The sequence below is a fragment of the Numida meleagris genome, chromosome 1 (assembly GCF_002078875.1).
Source record: "Numida meleagris isolate 19003 breed g44 Domestic line chromosome 1, NumMel1.0, whole genome shotgun sequence".
Taxonomy (NCBI): Eukaryota; Metazoa; Chordata; class Aves; order Galliformes; family Numididae; genus Numida; species Numida meleagris.
In genome coordinates, this window is record NC_034409.1 from 78,302,673 (window position 1) to 78,323,496 (window position 20,824).

The following is a 20,824-nucleotide window of genomic DNA, read 5'->3' on the forward strand; positions in this document are numbered from 1 at the left end:
CACAGCTAGCACAGAGGAAAAATTAGGCTTGGATCAAAGCAGGTGGCAAAAGGAAAAAACAACAGCAACAACCATGCAGCTTTGTATTACATTAAAATGCATGGCTGTGGGGCACCAGCCTGCAGCAAGAGGGAGGAGCAGCTGGTCCCCTCCCTAGACACCAGACCTTTCCAGGGCAGGGAGTGCAGGAGAAGGAGGAGGAGGAAGGTGGGAGGAGGGAGGAGGGAGGAGGAAGGAGCAAGGGCCTTTCCTTGAAGGGCTAGGCAGAGCTGGAGCTGCTGGAGCTATCACCGTGAGGGCCAGCAAGGTGCCCAGAAGCAGCAGACACTGCTGCTGTGCCTCTGGGCAGACAGCGATGGCAGGCCCAACACTACAGCTTTCTGTCCAGGTTAGAGAAGAAAAACTTGCAAATGTGGCACAATTCTGGTCTGTCAGAGAAACTCCATCTCTCCAGTCAGTCACTCCTGCCCTGTCGCAGGACAGCAGGGGTCACGGCAGCAGCAGAGATGATGCTCCCCTCGTGTCGATCTCATGTTTACAGCCAGAAAGTAATGAAACGTAATAACAAGGAGTCTCCAAAACTAATGCCTCCTAATTTATTATTTTGGCCCATGACATCAGAAGCAGATGTCAGTGTTATGGCAGTGGAGGTGGAACCTTCCCCCCAGTCTTCCCTTACATGTTGTTGCTCTGTGACAGACGGCAGCAGAGGGGCAGTCTGACAAAATGGTGTCTGACATGGGAGCGCGGATGAAGCAGAGGGGTGTCACTGGATTCCTCCATGTGGAAAAAATGGCACGCACTGATAGTCATCAACACTTGCTCAGCATTTATGGAGACCAAGCAGTGGATGTCAGCACAGTGAGGAGGTGGGTAGTGTGTTTCAGCAGCGGCAACAGCAGCAGTGGGGCACCTCCACTTGTTTAGCATGGGTGAAAGAGCACAGTGAATGGTGGTGACAGTGTTGAAAAATAGTGTTTTGTAGCTGAAAACTTGCTGTATCAAATAGCGTTATTGTGCTTTTTGTATCTGTTGTAGCTAGTTTCCATAGAAATAAATAGGAGGCATTACTTTTGGAGCAGCCTATGTACTCCCAAAGCATCAGAAATGCTATGTGTTGTGCAGGCAGGGCCCTGCAAGTTGACAGGAGATGGATCCGTAATCACCAAGGAGGATATAAACAAACAGACAAATATAGAAACTCATATCCATTAAGAATATCAAATAACAGCAGAGAGAGCAGCACAGTGTCACAATCAGCAGCAGCAGCTTTTCTGCAGACAGGAGCAGCCACAGGCTCAGAGAAGAGTTTCTCAGGTCAGCAAAGCCCAGCAGCCTCTCCCACCCTCTGCCCCTTGGACAAGCCACCCTTTTGCCCCATGCAGCCACACAACACCAGTCACATCTTTCTCTGTTTCCCAGCTAAGGATGCACAGCATGACCTGCACTAAAAGGCCGTGCTCAGCAGGTCAAAATACAGGTTGAATGTTCTGCTAGGCCCACCTTGAGCCCTAGCCAGTCTGTGAAGGCTCTCAGAGGTGGGCTGAAGCTTGCAGTGTGTTCATGCCCTGTCTAACAGAGTATAGCCAGGGAGTAGAGAGTCTGGGAATGCTTTTGGGGATGATGGTTGGAATAGATGATGTTAGTGGTCTTTTTCTATGATTCTTCTGGATATTAGGAAAAATTTCTTCTCAGAAACAAAGTGGTGAGCCATTGGAACAGGCTGCCCAAGGATGTGGTGGAGTCACCGCCTGTGGAGGTGTTCAAGAAACGTGTAGGTGTGGTCCTGAGGAACATGTGTTAGTCGGCATGGTGAGGATGGGTTGGTGGTTGGACTAGATCATCTTAGTGGTCTTTTCCAGCCTTTTTGATTCTATGATTCTATGAAATGGAAAGAAGAAAAAAAGGTGATTTTAATGGTTATTTTCTCCCAGAGCACTAGCTGTACCTTATATTCCAAACATTTCAAATACGATTCTGGCAGTCACGTTCCATTTGACCAGGATTTTGTTACAGGGCTTTTCCAGCTTGTAAGAGAAGACTGCTGAAAAAAAAATAAATCAATAGTTACAGCCTCTTACAGAGTGATTTTTAGATCGATTTGTGTCCAATGTACACAGCTAAGAACCAGTCTACTGTTCCCACATAGCCATGTTAGTATTACAAGTTGCTGAGCTAACATTAGAATTTCTATCTACTAAGCCCCAGAATTTGGCATGTATCAGTTTTCCTTACAGGTTGGTCTCTCTGTGAAAAGAGAAAGGAACATGCCTGTTTGGAGTTCTGTGCAAAATTTCCCAGTAGACTCAACACAAGCAGTTTGTGGATACCAGATCAGTCTCTCCAAAAGGCATGCCTGCAATGCTCGGGGCACAGAGTAAAGTGGAATTGGGTGCCAGAGCTCTCACAGGCTGCTCCTACAATGCTGCTTTAGGTTGCATGCGAACTATGGAGTTTTGCCAAAATTTCTGGGTTTTGAGACATTTCCTGTTCAGAAAAACACAGACCCTGGTGCCCTCCTGTTTACTAACCACGTGTTAAACAGACCTCTGTAAGTAGACACCCGTTTTGGATGCTAGCATGTTTTTCCTAAATGACATGGATTTGGGATATAAACAGTGACTATTTATTGAAGCATTGTTTTCTGTTTTCTTATTTTGATTGTGGGGTGAGGTTTCAAAGAGATCCAGTTTGAGAGCACCAAGAGCAGCCTTTGCTGTGGTTTCCTCTGTAAAAGACAGAAATCAAATAATCTAAACAGAGATGTGGTCCTTCCTTTTGCCTGGAAAATCTCTGCTCTCATTAAATCCTAGCAAATGAAAGCAACCACGCTGCGATCCCATGAACGTGACAAAGACCAGGGCCTCTTGGCACTGGGGGCTGTAGCAGGATCAATGCCTTAAGAGCCTTTAATGCAGGAACAGAGAGTGCCCGGAGGGCAGGCTATGTGGTCTGAGAACATCAGCAGGCGATAGGAGGCCTTCCATTGGGTCAGCCTCCTCTACCTCATGCCCTGCCCTGCTCGTAGGGTCTGCGGCTTTGCTGCCAGCTTGGGGCACAGGCAAAGGGAGCCTCGGCTCTACTCCTACTACATGGTGCCTGTATTCACAGAGAGAGGGAGGGAGGGAAATACAGCCTATGTTTGGATCACTACGTTCATTGCATATCATATCCATATTGCATATGATCTCATTAAACCCACGGCAAGGCCTGAGATGCCTTTGCTCCTTTGTCAGCTGGAATGCTGCTGGGAGCATGTGGTGTCATGGAGCTCCCGAGGTCTCGGAGCTGCTTTCCCCTGGCTAAGAACACTGCTGTACCCAGGCGGGCTCAGCCAGCAGGACCGGGGTTGCCACCCTTGCCCCTCTCCTGCCCTTACTCTGAGGTTATTCTATGGGCTTGCATTGTGTTAAGCTTCAGGAAGCACAGTGAAAATGAAGATCCTTCCTATGCCAGGCTCCTGCCCTAGACTACCTAATCTCCTGGGAATGGAGAGCAGACAAAGGGGAAGGAAGACGGCACCGTATCTCAACAGAAGATCAAGCTGATGAAAGGATATATTATGCATTAAGCGTATCTCCAGGACAAGTAACAAGGAGCGCGGGAACAGAGCTTACAATTGTCTTAGATACAGTTGTAAAAAATTTATGTACACATTATCTCCACTTTTTTTGACAGCTGTTTACTTCTTTTGGGATAGGAGTCAGCCTAGCCCCATTTTGCAAGTGAGTGTATTTATAGATTCCCACTGATTTCACTGGTGGTGACGGGGCGTGCATGTGACTATGTGAGTGCTTGCACTTCCTCTGAACCCGGAGTTTCCCAGAGAAAAAGCCGTGCTCTGTACAGATTTTACCCCCTAATTGGCTTTAGCTCCAGCACTAAGTAGCCGGGGCCCAGGGCATCCCCCACCCAGAAGTACTGCTTCAGTGCACACACGGCTTTGGCTCCTGGCAGCCCCTGCATCCCCTGGGTTTTCCTTCCCCAGGCAAACACTCACTCTAGTCCCATTTGGGAAGAAAAGCAGAGCGAGCCAACCCCATGCAGGGCTGTATTTCCTTCAACAGTGCTGAAGCTGTTCTGCTCAGAGCTGGGCTGGGGGTCGGTGAAAGAAATCCCCAATACATCCACCCTCCACAGGGACTTCCTATGCCCCCTCCACCCCAAGGAGAGGCAACTGCACTGCCACACAAAATTACTTTTGCTTTATTCTCCAGTCTAATCTCTCCCTCCACAATATGATCCTGAGGTTTAATCTGATTAGGATCCCTCGCATCACGCGATGACTAATGGTCCCAGATGCCAAGCTAAGCAATTTAACGAGATGCTGCATTGATTATGAAACAAAGCAGGGAGATGCTATTTCAGACCAGGGAGAGGTTAGCTCAGTGCCATCCTTGGGCTGTGGGGCTCCAGCCAAACGCTCCTGTAACAGATGTCCTGATCGATGCAGAGCACTGCATTGGACAATTCGCATTCTGCATGAGTTTTGATGGAGAACCACGCTGTGCTAGGCAGGGCAGTGCATGCTGCACAGCCACAACCCCAGGTACCAACACAACACTCACTGGCCACGGGCATCCAAGGCAAGATGCAGGAAATGCAGTCTGTTTGCTCGGCTGTTATTAGACCTAATCTAAGCATAACAGTCCAAGATAGATTAATATTACCATTGTTTGTTAATCCAAATGCAATCAGACACTTTTTTTTTCTTCCTGCCAGATAAGAACCACCCTTCCCCCTCAGAACTGCAGTCATAACGTAACTCCCTCTCAGCTGCTAATGGCATTCATAAATTACGCTCAAGACCTATTGTTCATTTAATCCTTTTTGCTGCCATTAGCTCTGGTCACTGATCTGTTGCCTCTCCAGCTCACAATATTTTAACGACACAGCTAGAAAACAGTCAAACTCCTCAGCCTAGGCGTAGGAAGCCAGATGGGTGTTACAAGGAGGGATGGTGTCCACCAGCAGATTGAGAAGTAGGGAAGAAGCATAGCCCTGAGGCAGCTGCGGGCTGGGGAGGACACAGAGGAACAGGCTGGGACAGACGGATTGATTCTGGCCAGAGCTCATGGCTTGCAGAGATGATGGATCTGCTGGCTCACAGCCTTGGGAGTTTGGTTCACTTCAAAGACAACTGGACCATGGCGAGCCTTTCAACCAGCCTAACCTGGTTTAATAAGGAAATCATTGACGATAGCTGCTCCTCCTTTGAAGCTGCAGTTATGCTTTAAGGGAACTTGACCCTTTGGTGTTCTTTTCAGCGCAATACTAATCCATGTAGCACATCCCATATTTATTTGGCGTGCCACTAGAGGAGGTGCTGAAGACACCTCATCTGGAACTGTGCAAAGCACCCTGGTTATTCCCGCTCAGGTGAACTACACTTGAAAAAGTAGCACAGCAGGGCTGGAACACAGATTTTGGCAGAGAAAAAGGGGCCTTAGGATTTGGCGTATCTGGTCATGCTTTGCTAAAAGCAAGGGAGATAATGATTACCCCTCTGATGGTTGTATGGACAGCAAACCCTATGGAGGAAGAGTGGCATCTTGAGTCTGTATTGGTGCAAGACCACAATGTTGGCTGTCGAATGAATTCAGGCTGAAAGTTCAGAGAAAGCTCCTGATGACCTGTGCAGGCCTGAAATGGTCTGTCTGCTGAAGGAGCAGAGGCTGAGCATCTGGAGGCCTTTGAAACAGCTCTTGGTTCATTTGGAGATCAGGGGCAGAAAGAACAAATGATGGGATTCGGCGATTGGTGAGATCACTCTTAACCCATTTTCTCACATGTTGAAAAGGGGATCAACAGGAATCCATGTTCATTTTTCTTAAAATTCTTTTTGCCATATTTAGAAAAAAAATCTCCTGATGGGCATTGTCTTTTCTTATCATTACCAGTCATGCCAGTGCTGTACTGGCACTGCAGTGGCAGCGTGGGTATTGCAGGGGATATGACCCAGCTGTTGCTGCAGAAGCAGCATGGGTCTAAGGCTACCTGACCCTGCAGCAGAAGAGGTTTGGCTGCCTGGTTTGCTGCAGTACAAATGGTACTCATCTCCTCCAAGGCAAGAGCAAATAAGCGATGAACCAGAGGCAACTGGCTCCTAGCTTAGGATCAGGCTGCAGATGACCCTGCACCCAAAGCTGTGCCCTGCCAGCAGGAGGAAGTACATTTCTCTGAGCTGTTGACCCACCGAGGAGTTGCTTTCAAAGCCAAGCTCTGACCAAAAGGTATTGCTTGGAGCAAAACTGACTAACACCTGCATCACTAGAAAAGCACTAGCACAAACTGCTCAGAGAAGATGTGGGTGCCCCATTCCTGGAGGTGCTCAAGGCCAGGCTGGATAGGGCCCTGGGCAGCCTGATCTGGTGGGTGGCAGCCCTGTCCATGGCAGGGGGTTGGAACTAGATGGTCTTTGAGGTCCCTTCCAGTCCAAGCCAATCTATGACTATGAAAAAGCAATGTTTATCCTTAAAAACAGCAACCCTCGCATTGGTGGAGAGGGAAACATCTACAGTGCAGGCAGAATTAGCTTGTTATCTGTAACTCTCTATGCCCTAGTTTTGCTCAGAGGGGCAGGGCTGCTCCACCAGGAACACAGTTTGCAAGGTAGTCTGACTTCAGTGTCACTCAAGGAGGAGCATGAGGACAGGGTCTGTACTGGGCACTGTCCACACGTGGTGCCTGTGACGTCAAGGAGAGGCCAGAACTGACCACCCGAGCTGAAGGAATGGCATCAGAAAGCTGTGCTTGGAGAGTATATCTCCTGGGGCAGAAAAAGGAGAGAAAGAGGAAGACGGAGTTGCCAGGGAGCTGAAGCCATGCTTGTTCCCTCCTCAGCAGGTGCATAGTCCAGCTCCATGGACAGAGAGGCGGGGTGGTAGCTGTCTTCTTCCCGGCACGCTCCTGCTCTCTGCCTGTTGGTGCTGTCCCTGAAACAAGGCTGTTGGGAATTGCTGCCAGCCCATCTTCTGCTGCAGAAACCAATAAATCCATAATCTGTCCCTTGGAGCCATTCCCAGAGTTGAGGGACTTTCTTCTACTTGAGCCTCGCTACTTATTAGAAGGCCCTCCCTTGGTCTCTTGCCTTCCCTCCTTTTTGGCAACGGCATTTAGAATTAGATTAATTGAGATCATTTGCTTCTCAGTCCGATGAAAACTAATAGGACCCGGATTCTGACAACAAGAAAGATCCTGAGCGCGAGGTGCGTGTTTTTGAGAGCGAGATTGCCCTCTAGTGACTTAAACGCAGTGTAAAAGTTCTAGTGCTAGGACTAGTTCTGCACGGTTTTCCTTCGGAACAGAGCAACAGATTTCCTACCGAGGTTTCTGCTAGGGGGAGCAGAGGGCCCGTGGCGAGTGCTGAGAATGCCTCGGGTCCGTAGGAGGCTCCCAGGCCACAAGTTTATAATCAGCATAAACGAAAAGCTGCTTGCAGAAAGCTGACTATGATAAAAATAAATGCAACAACTACGTTTGAAGAAGTCATTTAAAACAGAGACCTCCTGAATTCTACCACCACCACACAAAAACATTCCCACAACCTGACCTACACTGAGCGATAGTATGCGTCGTGCTTCCCATCCATCTCTGAGATTAAATTATTCCTTGTATTCAGCCCCTAATTCTTACACTAATTCTTCCTTGAAAGCCTTTTTCCTCACCCTCAATTAGTGGCTGTAACTTACTGTTTTGGAGAAAAAACTAGGGATGGTTCTGTGCCTTTGTGGTCAATAGCACTGTAGCTACAACCACTGTAGCTATAGTCACAATGAAATTTCCTGCAGCATTATATGCTAGCTGATGCATTTGCCTCTGTGTCAACAAGAAAAGAGAAAAAAAGTTGTCAGACTTGGCTCCAAGCAGGGCTCCATCTCTCTGGGCTCATTTGCTGGCTTTGCTGATTCATTCCTGGCAGCTAGAAGGGCTGGGGCAGAGCAACAGTGCTTCCATCCTGTAGCTCTGCAAATGATGCCATTTCGTATCTCCCTGTGAACTGCAGCAGCCAAGGACCCTGATACACAGCTGCAGCCAAGGTAGGATACCACCACTCAAACACCTTCTGCCCCTGGCTACAGAGGGAGGCCTTCTCTTCAACTAAATCCAAACGGACCATGCATCGGTGCTCTAAAATATCACATTTGGGATAAAGAATCCTGAATGGTTTTTCACTGTCCTTTCAAACTGCTTTTGCCCTCTTCCAGCTTCAGAAGCTACACACTACAACAACAGCAGAAACCAAGGTACATCAGGAGGCATTATGTCCTAGTCACAGCCCTCTTGGCAAACTGATGTCTCTGCGCTCCTTAGATGGAAGGTACAGGAACAGCTCTGCTCACCAGAAACAGTGAAGCTGTGCTTTAAGCTGTGTCATCAAGAAATTGCCACTCATGCTCCATTCAGAAGTGAGCCTGGAGCACAAAGGTTTAGCAAGAGGAGTGACCTGTTCAAAACAGTTCCACACAACACGTCTACTGGTGTGGAACAGCACCTTGGAGGGTATTCCCAGGGGTGGGATCTGATGCAGGAGAGCAGCACAAGAAGGGCCACACAGCTGAGATCCCACCTGGCCCTTCTCTGACATCCTAAAGCATTGACTCTGGAAGAAGACCTCCTTTATTGGGTGAGGGATGAGGAAGCAAAAGCTCTTTAAGGAAATGGCTGACCACTGAGGAATTGGAGATGTGAAGAATATCGAGATCATCTTCTCTAAATACGGCCACCAACACTAGCAGAATTAAGCTCTTCATTTTGGTACTCATTAGGGATTTCTAAGTGCTGGTAACCAGGCTGAAATAAGAGGGAAAGATGCTGATGCTGGACATGGGTACATTCACTGGGCTTATCCTAAAACAATCCTTCTGCCAGACACTGGTTTCTGTAGGGGGTCAACACATGATCACCTGCAGGTTATCAAATTTTCTGAAAATATACTTAATACCAACACACATACTTGATCAGGAGCCTAAGGAATATTGTCTAAGATCTCAAGATGCATTGTGTCTTTCTACTTTTCCTTTGCAAAATTTCCTTACTATTCCTTTGCAAGAAATGAAAAGGAAAAGCTTACTTGGAAAAACCAGACAAGTGGGAAAAACCAGACAAAGCTGTGAGTAGCCAAGAAGGAAGGTACTATTCATCCTCTTTCTTCTCCATCTGTCTGCTTCTCTTGTCTTCCAGGTTGTTGACCAAGGAGAGAGAAGTATCCTAGAAGTTGGATAGGTGAGGATGTCTTCATCCTTTCCTGAATCCTTCCTGAACCTGTAACCAGTCGTGAGCCTGGGACCAACACTCCCACATAGCACAGCTCCCAAATGCAAGGTAACTCCTGCAAGTTAATCCTGCGTACAGAACCAAGCCAGAGAGCGGGGACTGTGCTGAAGATGAATGGTAAGACCACAATTAAACACACGGGGGAGATGCTCTGCCACAGATGGCCACTCACCACAGCGGCTCCCAGGAGTAGGGCTGCACATCCCATCCTTACTACTTCATCTCCCTGGGCTAAGAACATGCTTATTTACTTTCTTTCACAGGCGTAAGAAAAAAGTGCACTTTGGTGTAGTTTCAGAGATTTAATTACAATTAAAACCAACACTCATTTTACTCATTCTAGCACTTGGTTCTTTTTGAAACACTAAAACTGATTTACTTAATATTAAAAGCGCTGGGAATGTTGGAGCTACGAGCCCTTGAAAAAATATTCTCCTCCTATGCAACGCCCCAGAAAGACATGGGTGTTTAAGACTAGGGAAAGACGTGCTCCTCCTCCAGCCTGCTGGGTGGAGCCAGGGGTGCAAGTGAAATCAGCTCTGGGCAAGCCCCCTGTTTGTATGGCACTAACAAGACTGGCAAACATGAAGAAAAATATACTTGAAGTAACAGGAAGAAAAATGGAGGTAGAGGAGAAAAAAAAATGAGGAGGCAAGAAGAAAACAGCATTCTTCATCCTGCTTCCCTTGAGCTATTCAACACTATTGGCAGGGTTATCTTTGTACAGGAGCAGGATCCCATTTGACTGTAGATGGAGGCATCACAAACTGTCTCATAGAAGGCTTCCGCCTTTAGCATACTTCCAAAATAATGTTCCTCTGCTCTTCTGCAGAGCTGGCCTACAAGGTTGTCAGGGAATGATCTTTAGGGTCCCTTCCAACCCAGGCCACTCTATGATCCTATGAATTAAACTCACTGTCCTTGTGAGGAAGGAGGAGGCAGCCACCATCCATGTGCTAGGTTGCACAGTGGGTAGGCAGCAGAGTGAAACTTATTTGCACCATCTTTCTGCTTATGTGCCACAAAGCTGGAGGCAGAGAACAAGGCAGTTGCTGCTCTGACTGACACAGGGTTGGGTTTCACGGGCTGTAGCTTCCAGGCAAGCTGTTGCTGTTGAAAGCAAATTAGATCGGCTGGGCATCAAGCAATGCCTTCCATCAGTTTTCACCACCCACCACTGCAATCTTGACATTTTGTTCATGCCATCGATGCCAACTGCCTCAGAAAGCCAGCTGCAACACCTACTGGAAGGACAAGAACACCATCAATGAGGAGAAGAGGTGGGGAAACTGCTCAAAGTTGAGGTGAGGAAGCTTTTTCCTGCCTTAGTCCAGGCAGAAGACAGGGTTCTCTAAGAAGACAGCGAGCTTGCTGGCCACCACGTCCAGGTCACTGGTGTTGGCATATTTGAGCAGATTGGTGTTCTTGACAAAGTAATGCTTGAGGAAGTGCTGGCTCACACACTTGTGCAGCTTCTGCACCAGCCTCAGGAAGGCTTCATGAAAGCAGCGCCAATCCTTGGTGCGTGGGTATTTTTCGCACGTCCAGAATAGCACTGTCTGCAAGAAGCAGATGGGAGAGAAGAGGTGTTAGAGGTTCTGCTGAGGGCTCACACAGCTTGCTAAGGCAATTTGAGTGCTGGTAAGTGGCTGACAGCCTTGGAAATTGGAGAGCCTCGCACTGCAGTCTTCCTACATTAACGATTTGACAACAGAGGGATCATGACCAACACCCTAAGGCAGAGCCCTTTCACCTTCCCTTGCCTGTCCCCTTTCCTTTGCCTCACTGGACATACCAAGGATCCTGCACCTATGGCCAGAGCAGGCAGGAAAGGAGGATTTGTAAAAGCCAGGGACCTCTGCAGAAATGGTTTAGGCTGTAGAAAATTGCCAGTTAAACAAGTGTAGAAGCCAGTAGGTGCAAGGAGGGAGAGAATAATAATCATATGAGCATAACTGTTAGCTTCAGCCATACTTGTGCTGAAGATGCACACAGATTTGCCTTTTGAGTACACTGGGATTCCACGCTACACTTGCTTTTCTTCTGACACACAGTATCGCATGTGTTATGTTCTCTTTCTCCAAGTTTATTTCATGTAATATCATAGAATCTTTGAATGGCTTGGGTTGTAAGGGACCTCAAAGACCATCCAGTTCCACCTCCCTGCTGTAGGCAGGGTTGCTAACCACTAAATCAGACTGACTTGTAACCAATCAAGCCTGGCCTCAAATGCCCCCAGGGATGGGGCATCCACAGCTTCTCTGGGCAGCCTGTTCCAGTGCCTCACAACCCTCTGAATGAAGAATTTCTTCCTAATATCTAACATAAACCTCCTCTCTTTCAGTTTAAATCCATGCCCCCTTCTCCTATCACTATCTACCTGTGTAAAAAGAGGAATCAATAGATAAAATAATTAATTGCATATGATTATTTCTCTCATAGTATTATTTTTATGCTGCTCAAATTGCATTTTTACAGACTTTTCTACGTTTGTGAAGAATTTTCTGGATGTACTTACAGTTATTGTACCAAAGAAATGCAATATTGACCATCTTGATCAACCTGAAAATCTTTTCTAAAACAAAAAAGTCACCGATCTTGGGTGTAAGAATTCCACTAAGTTTCTTAGTGTTCTTTTAACTCAAATTTTCTTCTGCAGATTCAGTGCCCCAAAGAGGCCCACAGATGCTGTGAGACACAGCTGAACTACAGCCTTCAGTTCCTCTGCTTCTTCACAATAAGGCATTATTTTCTAGATTGCCTGCTTTCCCCCTCCAGTTGGCCGTGCAATAGCTGTAGCGCTGAAGAATTTCTTCTCAGATATCTTTTCAAATGTGAGCAAATTTTTTTTATTCATAGCTACAATGACCACAAAGTCTTCTTTCTGATGTTGCCAGGGAACAAAAGACATAGTGAGGATTCAAGCTGTAGTTCAGTAAGAGCTACTCCTTGGAGGTTTGCAGGGCAGTTACCTCCCATCAGCACCAACACCAATTCAGCAAGATCCACAGGCAGTTGTTACAGTGAAGTTTCCAGAGGCAAGGAAACTTTTCCAGTCAGGCGAAAAACAGGTGATCTGTCCCCAGCATTTACTGAACTGGCCAGAGCTGCCAATTGAAGGAGACACGGCTTTCAAAATGCACCTAGGTCTTTCAGACTTCCTGATTATGAATGTCATTCCCCTATAACAGATACTGAGACTGTATCTTCGTATCATGGTGATGCCTACCTGAAGGTGATAAGCTGTGATGACAGGCTTATTTCCAGCACACCAGACATCTTCCTTCATCTGCCTCATGACTCTGAAGCATTTCATGCGACAACCACCATCTTCATCGAGGCCTTCCATGAGTATATGCTCAGCACGGGAGAAGCACAGTTGCCAGTGATAATTGGAGCGGGCCAAGAGGTCAAATCCAAGTGACTATGGACAAAAGGGAAAGTGTGACACCAGATCAGAGGCAGACTTCTCTGAGTAATGCAGAGGGATGTTACAAAGATGTTGTATGTTATCAGAGGCAGCAAACACGGTTAACGCTCCCATCGTGACTCCTGATTGATGGAACAAGCAATTCGCTTTGTTTCCTCATGTGGTGACATTGGTTACTCCCAGGAGGTTCAGCTCTAGAGGTGCCAGGTGCAGTACAAGCAGTGCTACTAAAGCTGAGGCACAGCTCTGCAGGCACTTTGCCATGGAGCAGCAGGTCCTGAGCAAGTGAGGAGCAGGACTGGAAGGCAGAACTGGATGTGTGGCATCATGGCAACTAGGGTAGATATGGAGTGCCAGAATCTAGCCAAGGGGAGAAACGGGATAAGGGCGGAAGGAAAATTCTGAGATAGTTCCCTGCTTGCAGAAAGATTACATGAGAGAAAGCAGAACAGCAAGAAAAATGGACTGAGCTAAATGGCCAGAGCTACTTGCAAGAGACTCATGCAATAGACAGTTAAATCAGTTTTCCCTCCACAGAATTCACCATCATTGAGGGAAGAAATTCTCAATAAAATCCAAATAATTTGAAACATTTCTTCTCTGTAGCCTTCCAAACTAGTATCACATACCTGCAAAGTAAATTCCTGCACAGACTTTACAGTTGTTTTTACACTGCTCACCTTGATGCACTGCACTTTCTCCTGGGACGGCCAACGCTTGAGGCAACGAGGCCACCGAGCTTTCTCGGGCCAGCAAGTTGGAATCTCCACGGTAGGGGCCAGCTCCACCTCAACCGGGAATTCTGATGTTTCCACAGCCACCCTGACCACTGAGCTGAAGCTCTCCAGCACCGTCACTTTATCTGTGAGGGAACAACATGAAAGGTGATAAAGGTGAAAAGATCCTCTCCTCAAGACAAGTGAAGGGCTGTCTAGTGCCCATGTCCAAATAGAGCCTTGCAGTTCCACTGCTGTCTTAGCACTCTCTTCAGTGACATAAGTGGAACACAAGAAAAAGCTTATCTCAATCTGCCCAGAGGAATGAGAACAGGAAGAAAAGCTGAACATTGTCAATGCTGGTCCAACTGTATTCATGGAAAAAGTTTCTGTCCCCATCTTTTCCTGTCATTCTGAATGGATCACTGTTCCTTCAGCTTTGCTGTTTGAGCCAATTATGTGATCATGCTCTAAGCCACTGAAGTAAATACAGAGCAGATTACCATAAGCAGTTTAAGTAATTGCATGTTAGTCCATCTCATTTCAACTGACACTGGGTAGGGATTCCAATTCCAAAAGGAGTCCATGCAGCAGACTTGAAGGGACAGTAATGGACATTTAGGATGGCAATTTCTTCCGTTTTCACTGAAGAAATGTTCACCTAGTCCCAGTGGCAACTTAGCATCTCCTCCAGAAAGCATAGTGGAGTACACCCCCAGTATAATTTTGTAAACATCAGTAAATCTGGGTGTTATTTCCCCAATGAGCCCAGCCTGGCACCAAAACAGGAGCTATATTGCTCTGAAGCTCTCAGCAGAGAGACCAAGCAGCTGAAAAGCATTAAAGCCATAGCTTTGTCAGCGCATAAATAAATTCACAGCATTTCCAAAAGCATCATGACTGTGCTACCTATCTTTCCACCAATGGCAAGAGAGGCAACACAGGAACTCTGTTTTTGTTGGTTCTCAAAGAACTAAAAAACAGAGAAGCAATGACACTGGGGACATTTTTACATAACTTTAAATGTTCCATGGGGTGAAGGAAGTTCATTCTTCACAAAAACAAAACAAAACAAGAAAAAAAAGTCAATTACTCCTCCCAAGTTCAATTCAGCTCATGTCCTCTGTCTCCATTTCCTTCCAGCTGGCCTTACAAAAATGGAAAGACAATCATCAGCCCAGACATCACTCCCTGGCTCCCTTGGAGCACCTATTCTGGCTCCGCAACTTGATGAGCTGCTGCTAGACACAATGGCAGGTTTTCACCTCAGCACAATGACCTCCACATAAGTAAAGCTTCAGATGAAACCTCTTTCCATGTGATCTTTTCTGTGAGCCTCAATGGTAAAATTTTATTCTCATCCCTCTTTTCCTTTTTGTAATAACAAATAGTTTCTGGAAGAATGCAATCATCTAGCTGAACATGACTTTAACTTGTTTTTTCTGTGAGTAAAATTTGGAATGTAATCAGAGGAGGTGAAATATGTCTACATTTCTAGAATACAGAAGACCCATATCAGGCTGCTGATGGGCAAAGACAGTCTAGAAACATGATGTGAGAAAAGGCACCATAGTCTGATCTTGACCATGTCACAGTATCTTAATGTGAAAAGATGAACATAAACCATTCAGCTTGGATGAAGCCATGTGTTCATTAGCTGAAGTCTATAACATGCCTTTAGGACGCTAAGAATTAAATATGAGGATCACTGTTTAGGCAGCGTTTTGCTGCAGATGTCGCAGCTATGAAGGCATGTTGCATGCACCACTGACTGCATTATGTCAGCACTTCCAGTACAAATTGCCACAGGATATACACAGGCACTTTGGAATTGCTCACAGAGGGATCAGCACTACTACTGAAAGCAAGCTTCTGTGATATCTGCTGAATAGCCTGGGCACTGGGGAAAATGGAGCACTTGTCCAACAGACTTTGCTTCAAGTCCTTCTACATGCTGGAAAGGTATGGGCATCTAAGGCTTCCCTAGAACATTATCTGCCCTATGCATATCTTCAAAGACTTCTCCAGCCTATGCACTTCCCCTGTAACCAAGTTTTCCTAAAGCGTCTTTCTGACTAGTCAAGTCATATTGCAGCTGCTGTTAAAAAAAAAAAAAAAAAGATTTTTTTCCCCAAATTTCTAACTGCTTTGAAAATCTGGGTTGCATCTTGGCTGAAGGCAATGTTGCTGGAGAACTTACCCAAGTTCCTAAGAGAAGAACACCATTTTTCACTCAGAGGGTGGTGACGCATTGGAACAGGTTGCCCAGGGAGGCTGTGGATTCCCCGTCCCTGGAGGCGTTCAGGGCCAGGCTGGACGTGGCTCTGGGCAGCCTGGTCTAGTGGTTGGAGACCCTGCACTCAGCAGGGGGATTGAAACTAGGTGATCATGATGGTCCTTTTCAACCCAGGCCATTCTATGATTCATTCTATGATTTTAAAGAACCCAAGGACTACTTAATTCTGCAGGTCTACATTTGCACCACTGCAATGGGTTAAAGGCTCCCTGACTTCGGAGGGATTTGTTGTTTTTTAACTTCTAAGTATGTGAATGGCCCACTTTGTTTATGCAGTAGTTCTCCCCCTGCTAGCTACAGAAGACAGCCAGCTCCCCTGATACCCATCCCCACTAAACTCACTGGAGAGATTACAGGAAACAATTGACTTTTCCACCAGCTCTCGGAAGACGGTAAGGACTTTGGCTGGAACCAGATCACCTTCAATGTTCACATCTGTTTCATGCCACTGCTGAAGGCTTTTTGAGAACTGTTCCACCTCGAGCCATTGATGCAGCTCCTCAGGGTCTCGCACAGAGGAGAGTAGCTTGGTTCCGTGCACGGTGTAATAACGCCAGTGTCGGACCTGGCATTCCCTGTACCCGGTCAGACCACGCAGAGGGACTGTGATGAGGAATTGGCTGGGTGCTAAGACCTAGGAGAATTTGGAGAGATTAAGAGTGCAGGCAAGGGCAGATCAATGATCATGAGGGTTAAGGAAGTAACACATGCAAGTGGAGGCTTTGGAGGGAAGGAAAAACATGGTATGATAGGAATGATTGAATGCATCCAGGATCTGTTCCATACCTGTCTGAGATTTGCCTTGGAAGTATACAGAGTGAGAGGAAATTGTCCTAGAGGAGCCTGATGTGACAGACATGGCCCACAGAAGACAAGAACACACTCTGGCTGGTTTGCCACCACATCTGCTATAGTTTCCCCCACTCCTTGTTACTTCTAGTCTGCAATTGTATGAAATGTAATAACTAACAGCTTCCAAGGAGCAGAAGAGCATCAGACAGCTTGTTCTGAGATACAGCAATGGGAAACAAAGTATTTCAAGTTCTTAACTCGGAGCCATTACCAGAGATAAGCCTAGAGTTCCACAACATAGCAAAAGTGCACTTTTTGGATGTTTTCCAAAATCCACTACTGACATTAGTAGAATAAGACCACAGCCCATTCATTTTACTAGGATTTCACTCTGCCTGACTAGAACAACTGTCCTCCATTAAGAGACCTAAACATCAAGGCAAGTGACATGCCTGAGCCTACACAGGCAGTGGCACTGTCAGAAACAACCCCAGGTTTTGACCAGTGCTGTATGAAGCTGCATCTCCTGCTGAGCAGAAGCGAGAAGCAGAGTAAGGATGGAAAAATGATCTGTGGATAACACCCACAAGCAAGCTTGTTTGCAAGACAGTTCATCATCCTCACTTTGAGGAGAACCATTTTCCAACCAAACCAGCGCTCAACCAGCATTTGCAGAGTGTGTAAGATGGCACAAAAATATCAGAAAACCTCATACAGGTTCAGGACACAGCCCGAACTGCCAGACACTAGTTTGGAAGCATTTGGCAATCTTGGCTCCAGGTGCTGGTGTCCAAACCCATTGAGACTTTTACTGTGTTGACTTAGAAGCTTTTCCATCTCCCTTGCAACCAAGCCTTACTTACACTGGCATTAAGAAGGTGAAAGTGCTGTGTGAGCAAGATGTGAGGTGACAGCAGTTGCTGGAAGGTGGTTACCTCAAGGTGAATTAAGCACCCTTGTCATTCTCCAGAAATAATCCCAAACATTCAGATACTTATCAGTGTAACTTAGGATTTAAAATATTACTGCAGAGGTGCCAAGGCCCTAAGGGCACTGTCAAGACCTTAATGGTTCCAAGCAGGCTTTCTGAGGCTTCTACCCACACCTTTTTCCTGTGGACCTCCATTTCAGCTCAGCCCCAGACTTTGCTCCTTCCCACAACAAAACCAGCTTGTATGCAGGTGGCTGTCATCCCCCTCAAAATCAGAAGGGCATGCCACTGGCTGGGAAACAACAGCCCAGCTGAAGGCAAAAGAAGAAAGCCGTTGGTTGGGGTATAATGCTGATCTGGGCCGTACACAAGTGTATGCTCTGCTTGACCAGGCTCAAACATCACCCTGAGAGGCTGTACTCATACCAAGTTCAGCTGTGCAGCTGGTATCCTCCCGCCCTAAACAAACTCCAGGCCTGCACCCATGCTCTGTCACACCAGGCCTTGCATGCCAGACCCAGACTGCAGGCCCCAAGCTCTGTGACGTGTAACCTGCGGCCAATCCTGTTGTATTAAAAACCTGCCTGCAGCACACTGATAAAATTAAATGCAGCCAGGATGTCTCAGTTCCCAGTGGAAGCATTAGGTTAGAAATACAACACGTATGCCTTGAGTAAAAAAGGAAGTTTCTTGCAGAAAGGCTGAGATAGTCATGGGAGGATGAGTTAGGAGGGCGAATTCTCTGGAGAAGAGGGTGGGCAAGGAGAAAGTGGGCACTGGGAGGGTGTTGTACCTGGATGGACGGGTGGAACGGGCGCTTTCCCCGCAGCAGAGCTGACCACTTGGCCAGTAAGGCTGGCTGATCCTGAGAGCAGCAGAGAGGAAAACAAGAATCACATAGAACAGAGAGAAAGCATGTGCCGGGTTATCTGTTCACCAAGCAAAGCCGCAAGCATATTTCAAGCCTCTTTGCTAAAGGAAAGAAATCCCCTCTGCCAGCACTACAGAGCTGACCGCTTGGCACTGTGGTTGGGCAGTGCTGTACTAGGAATTACTCTGGATGCTAACCCACTCCGTACATCTTTATTGAAGCCTCCACAGCCTTTGCACCAGACCTGCACAGATGACAGCTGCAAAAAACAATGGGCCACAACTTGGAAGCTGTAAAAAATGAACTATTTAATTATTTAATAACTCTCTGAGTTTAATTCAAATTCTCTTATTGAAGATTTTGGCTTTCTGCCCCTGAGTTGCAGAAAAAAACCCACTGAATATCTATAAACTCTTAAAATTCCACACACAGCCCTGTGTATCTATAAGGAGGCTTGTAGTTTCTCAACAAATCTAGACCCTGCATCAAGTTAAATTAAATTTTTTTAACCAGAAGCTGGAAGTTCTGAAAAGTCACCATAAATTTAATTTACATGAAAAAAGAAAGATGCTGCAAAATTAAATACAGAATTGTTAATATACTGACTTTCCCTTGACACAAGTCTCCTCTAGGGTGATTTATTTCAACAACGATATTAAAGATTCTATTTTTTGGAAGCAGAACAGATCAAGTCAAAAACATTTTCTTATTAACCCATTCTTTGCTGCCCCTTATCTACAGCACAAAGTTAGCTAGTCCTCCAAGTGCAATTGTCACTGACTTACAGCACTGGGTTAAGTGTGTGTAACAATTCTGCCACTTTTTAAGAAAATACATTTCAGGAGTCTCTTTTAAGTTGAGAGTGTTCAGACCAGCCTACAGTGTGCCAAGTTACCGACCAGAATAGATTGCCTTGTTTTTGTTCCGTTTTGTTTTTCAGAACTGCCATTTTACCTTGGCCTTGGTTTTGGCAGACGTCATTAGACAAGCAGGTTCATTCCAGCATGAGATGTGGGTGGCAGACCACAGAACCAAGGAACGTGTGGATCAGGATGTGGCACTGTGTTGTGGCACTGTGGTCTTTCCTACTGGCAAGCACATCTGCCTTGGGACACTCGCCATTCCAGAAAATACGTAAATCTGAATGTGTTTATCCCCAGAGGAACAGCCAGTTTTCAGACTGGATGACTCTATTCTGCCTCCACCTCCATGCCCTTCAAACAGCTTCATACCCAGAATTCTTCCCTCTCAATCCTAGACAGCTGCAAAAGTTGCCTTATGCTTTCACACCCTGTGCGTTTATCCATAAGTGGCTGCATTTTAGTGTATGGGTTGACGTAACTAGAGTATGTAAATTAGTTCAGATGAGAAGGATCATTTTCATCTTAAGTTTCCACTGTTATCAGTATTACTTATACCCTTACAGTTGTTATTCCTGTGTTATGCAGCCAAAGGAAATAATCAGTCTTCTGTCATATCTGGGACAGGACATCGTTCTTTTCGTATCTGACAGTCTAAAATGGCTTCTCTTCTCCCAATAATAAGCATGTTTCTTCCCAGGAAAAAGAAGTTGTAATTCATGACCAAGGAAAAAAATAATATATTTTTCTGAAGAAGCTTTCTATGTTCACAGCAGAAGAAAGCTTTCTGAATTTTTTTAGCGAGTTGACAGGCTTTCCACCTGTGAAAAATATGAGTCACAGCTCATAACGGCATGGACATTTTTTCCCCTTAATGTTACTGCAGTACTTTTTTTTCTTTTTCTTTCTATCTTTTTGCTTCTGCTTGCAGATTGACAGCTCTGGCAACAGCATCTCGTTGTAAAAGCAGCAGTTGTGAAAAAAGGAACTGCCTGATTTACCCATCCCTCTCTGATGCACCTCCAGTATTTAGATGCCCACAAGTAAGTCCTTATGACCCAGATAGTCACGAGAATCCCCACACTGAAATGTTATTGTATCTTCTGTGGTGTTTTACTTGAGATACCTGTCCATACACTTACAGAATGGAAAATCACTGGCTGATTGCCTACAAACTTCAGACACTACACTAGATCTCTTGTCCATACCTTAATATTCTCATTGTGAATGCCAGAGTTGGAGATAGCCTGGAATCGTGTGGCCTTATAGCTGATTTCTGTGGTCAGTTGCTGGATGATTTTCTGCACCTCCTCCACTGTTTTGGAAACCAGATAATGGCGTGGCTCCACCTGTCAGTTCCAAGAAAGACACTTCATATTACATATAACTGTAGTCTTTGTCTCCAGTGGTAAGAACATTCAGCTTGGAGCACCCTGAAACATATGTGCCTATGCTGCTCTGGGAATAAAAACTTGTTCCCTTTAGGTTACAATCAACTTACCATGAGGGAGAGCTCTTGCTGGTGGGCACTGAAAGGCAGTATTCAAGACTTCCAAGTATATTAGTTGATATTCTCATGCCAGTTCCAGTGGATGGAAGAGAAGGAGTTAATTACATGGATGAATTTGCTAACAACTAGCTGCAGTCTTGTT

The 20,824-nt window shown here is 46.0% G+C and overlaps 1 protein-coding gene across 12 annotated transcripts in view; it reads right to left on the reverse strand.

The window, feature by feature from the left end:
- The window catches only part of MAB21L3 (mab-21 like 3), a 31,160-nt gene continuing 11,529 nt past the window's right edge, over positions 1,194–20,824 (reverse strand). For 7 of the 12 annotated variants that reach the window (XM_021397888.1, XM_021397877.1, XM_021397898.1 and 4 more), the window contains exons 3-8: positions 20,381–20,521; positions 18,235–18,306; positions 16,061–16,352; positions 13,387–13,568; positions 12,506–12,700; positions 9,564–10,835 (exon numbers count right to left, since the gene is read on the reverse strand). In XM_021397888.1, coding sequence (XP_021253563.1) covers positions 10,602–10,835; positions 12,506–12,700; positions 13,387–13,568; positions 16,061–16,352; positions 18,235–18,306; positions 20,381–20,521 — 1,116 coding nt within the window. In that variant the 3' untranslated portion in view covers positions 9,564–10,601. Of the gene's footprint in view, positions 1,882–9,073; positions 10,836–12,248; positions 12,384–12,505; positions 12,701–13,386; positions 13,569–16,060; positions 16,353–18,234; positions 18,307–20,380; positions 20,522–20,824 lie in introns of those variants that run through there. The other 5 variants (XR_002439106.1, XM_021397867.1, XM_021397912.1 and 2 more) reach the window with 5 other exon arrangements.